This window comes from Mchenga conophoros, linkage group LG1 (assembly GCF_057382185.1).
Source record: "Mchenga conophoros isolate Kocher_MC1m ecotype Shallow Benthic linkage group LG1, M_conophoros_male_GT1.1, whole genome shotgun sequence".
Lineage (NCBI taxonomy): Eukaryota > Metazoa > Chordata > Actinopteri > Cichliformes > Cichlidae > Mchenga > Mchenga conophoros.
In genome coordinates this window covers 30,760,289-30,763,165 of record NC_140526.1, presented here as the reverse complement: position 1 = coordinate 30,763,165, position 2,877 = coordinate 30,760,289, and the positions used below count along the sequence as shown (strand labels likewise).

At 40.0% G+C, this 2,877-nt stretch overlaps 1 protein-coding gene across 1 annotated transcript; it reads left to right on the top strand.

The window, feature by feature from the left end:
• Window positions 1-239: 239 nt before the first annotated feature.
• On the top strand, window positions 240-1,076 carry LOC146583616 (E3 SUMO-protein ligase ZBED1-like). The gene has a single exon (XM_085293203.1). The coding sequence runs from the start codon at window positions 240-242 to the stop codon at window positions 1,074-1,076; it is 837 nt and encodes a 278-aa protein (XP_085149329.1).
• The last annotated feature ends 1,801 nt before the right edge of the window (window positions 1,077-2,877 follow it).

The following is a 2,877-nucleotide window of genomic DNA, read 5'->3' as shown; positions in this document are numbered from 1 at the left end:
CAAAATCTTAAATTAATTTCTGAGGTTAATATGTGCTATTATTTACCTTTTTATCCACAGAAAAAGCCGGCAAAGACAAGAGGGTGGAGTGAGCTGTGGCCGTGTGTAAGAGAGTGGTGGCCGCCTTCAGTTTCTCTTGGAAGAAGAAAAGGGAATTGGCTGCTGCTCAGGAGGAGCTTCACCTACCCCAGCACAAGTTAGTGACAGAGTCGCCCACCAGGTGGGGCTCACGCCAAAAAATGGTTAGGAGGGTTCTGGAGCAACATAAAGCTATCTCTCAGGTCCTCAGTGCAGATAAGAAGACCAGGCACTTGGTTCCCTCCTGGCAAGATTTAGATGTTCTGGAGTCTGTGCATGTGGCCCTGAACCCACTACTGGAATTCACAGATTCACTTTCTGGAGAGTGTTACGTGAGTGTGTCCTACCTCAAGCCGATGCTTCACCTTTTCAGAACACAGATTCTGAAACCATCTGAGGATGAAACACAACTTACAAAAGACCTTAAGATGACAGTCATGACATACCTTGATGAAAAGTACAATGACCAGATTACAAATGAACTGCTTGATGTTGCAACCCTGGTAGATCCGCGCTACAAAGTACAATACATTAATGCAGAACACGTTGATGCCATCAAAATGAGAGCAGTGTCTGAGATGTTGGGGCAAATTGAGCACCCGTCCACTTCAGCTGGAACGGAGGAAACAGAAGATGGTGGAGCTGCTGCAGTACTACCAACCCAGAAGAAACAGAGAAAGTCACTGGGCAGTTTCTTTAAGAAATCCCACCCCACCAGCACAGGGCTCACTGAGAAAGAGACAGTTGAAAAGGAGCTTGAAAAGTACTTGCTGGCATCTGATGCAGACAGTGAAATGGACCCACTTGAGTGGTGGAAAATCAACGACAGAAGCTTCCCAAGAGTTAGCTGCCTGGCAAAGCACTACCTGTGCATCCCCACAACCAGCAGCCCCTCTGAGAGGGTATTTAGTACAGGGGGTAATATTGTGACTTGCCACAGGGCCGCTTTAAAGCCTGAAGCAGTGGATAGACTTGTCTTCCTGTCCCACAACCTGTAGGCTTTTGTCAGACTAAAGTTTTATTTATATATAATGTTCTGTTAGCATCTTTATTTTAAAACTGTTTGAAAAGCTAAGCTATACAACAAGGAGATTGAGAATTTCCTTTTAGTTCTCAGTTTATTTGATATTGATAAAGTTAGTTAGTCAATTTTGTCTGTTCTTCTGTAAAACAAACTAAGATTTATTTTTAGAATTAATATTTTGTTTCTAAGTGGAATTGACAATTGAGTCTGTTTTGTTTGTTCTATTTTCAAACTTAAACGCTTTAGCGGCTGCCTTTTGTGTAGTTTGCAATATTTGCCTTTATTTATCTGAAACTGAAGTCTCATTTTCCTTAAGTACATCTGCCCTGTTTAACTTATTATGGGAAATAAATATTTAAATCAAAACAAGCTGCTGATTATTTCACATTTTACTTGTGAGCAACGGCACATTTAAATCTTACAAATATAGTTATTTGGCTTATATCGTGATAGATATCGTTATCGCCTGAAATGAAAAAAACACATCGTGATATGAAAAAATCTTATATCGCCCAGCTCTATATGGAACTGATTACCCTCTCACTGTGGCTACAGAAGGAGAAAGGAGAGAGACTTTGGGAACGATGGGATCGTTATACGTCAAGAGACTAGAAACTGATACCTCTGTGATGCAGAGGGACAGCTGCGAATTTGTTTGAATGGAACATGCACCTGTGTAATATGTAATATGTGTACGTAAAACAAGGCGTTGTGTATTTTGGAATATGTGATCATTTGTGAATGTGTTGGTTTCCCTTGCCCTCTTTAGTTCTGTATGTAAAATAAGATGAAAATCAATAAAGAGAAAGTGTTAAAAAAGAATTAAAAGTGTAGTTTTGTTGTTTTTTTTTTTAAAAACTCTGCCCATGCAAGCAACACGCTTTTAAATGTGGAGGCACTGTTTACCACTGTGTTGCATCACCTATTCTTTGATCAGTGTAAGTGTTTGGGAACTGAGGAGACCGATGCTAGATGGATGGATAGATGCATGTTTGTCATGGTACATTAAAAGAAATGGTACACTCCATCTCACATGTTAGATTAATAAAGCATAGTACAATCACTATTGCTATGCATCCAGTGTGCACTAATGTAACAACATTTTTTCCACTGAACTGATGGACATAAGGATGAAATCCGTGATTTAACAAGTGATGTGTGAAAGCTCAGTGGTATTAGGCAGAAACTGAAATTCTTTCTGGTGAAAATATGAGCATAATTACCACAAGGAGGTAATCATCTCACCTCTTTGTAATCACCTGTGACCAGCTGCTACTTAGGATGGAGGAATTCCTTCAGTCTTTGCCTCATTCATTGAATCAGTGAAGTCTAGCGTTTGCTTCCCGTTCTCTCTATTCACCAGCTTCTCCTTTGTGCAGAAACTCCAGTGTGGAAAACTGGGGAGATCTTTTGGAGAGAATCCTACTGAAAAAAGTGGACTCACCTGTTTCACCAGGCCTCGGACCTCACTGCAAGAAAACGTCTTCATTGAGAGTAGTGCATTTGAGTTTGTTGGCTGTGACGTGTGAAAAACGAATTCTGGGGTTTAAGATGACACGTACTATCCTACTGCTAGAACCTCTGTCTAGTTTTCAGAAGGTTAAACTCTTGCTTCATAAACAGCTCCACATTTGCTTTACGTGTTTGGTTTTTAAAAAAACACTGAAAAAGTGTAAAAAAGGACATTATTCCCGTTGTCCCATGTGAGCATCTGTCATTGACAAGGGATTGTTTTTGAATTGAATGAATTTATTTATGAATCTTCAAAGTGGACA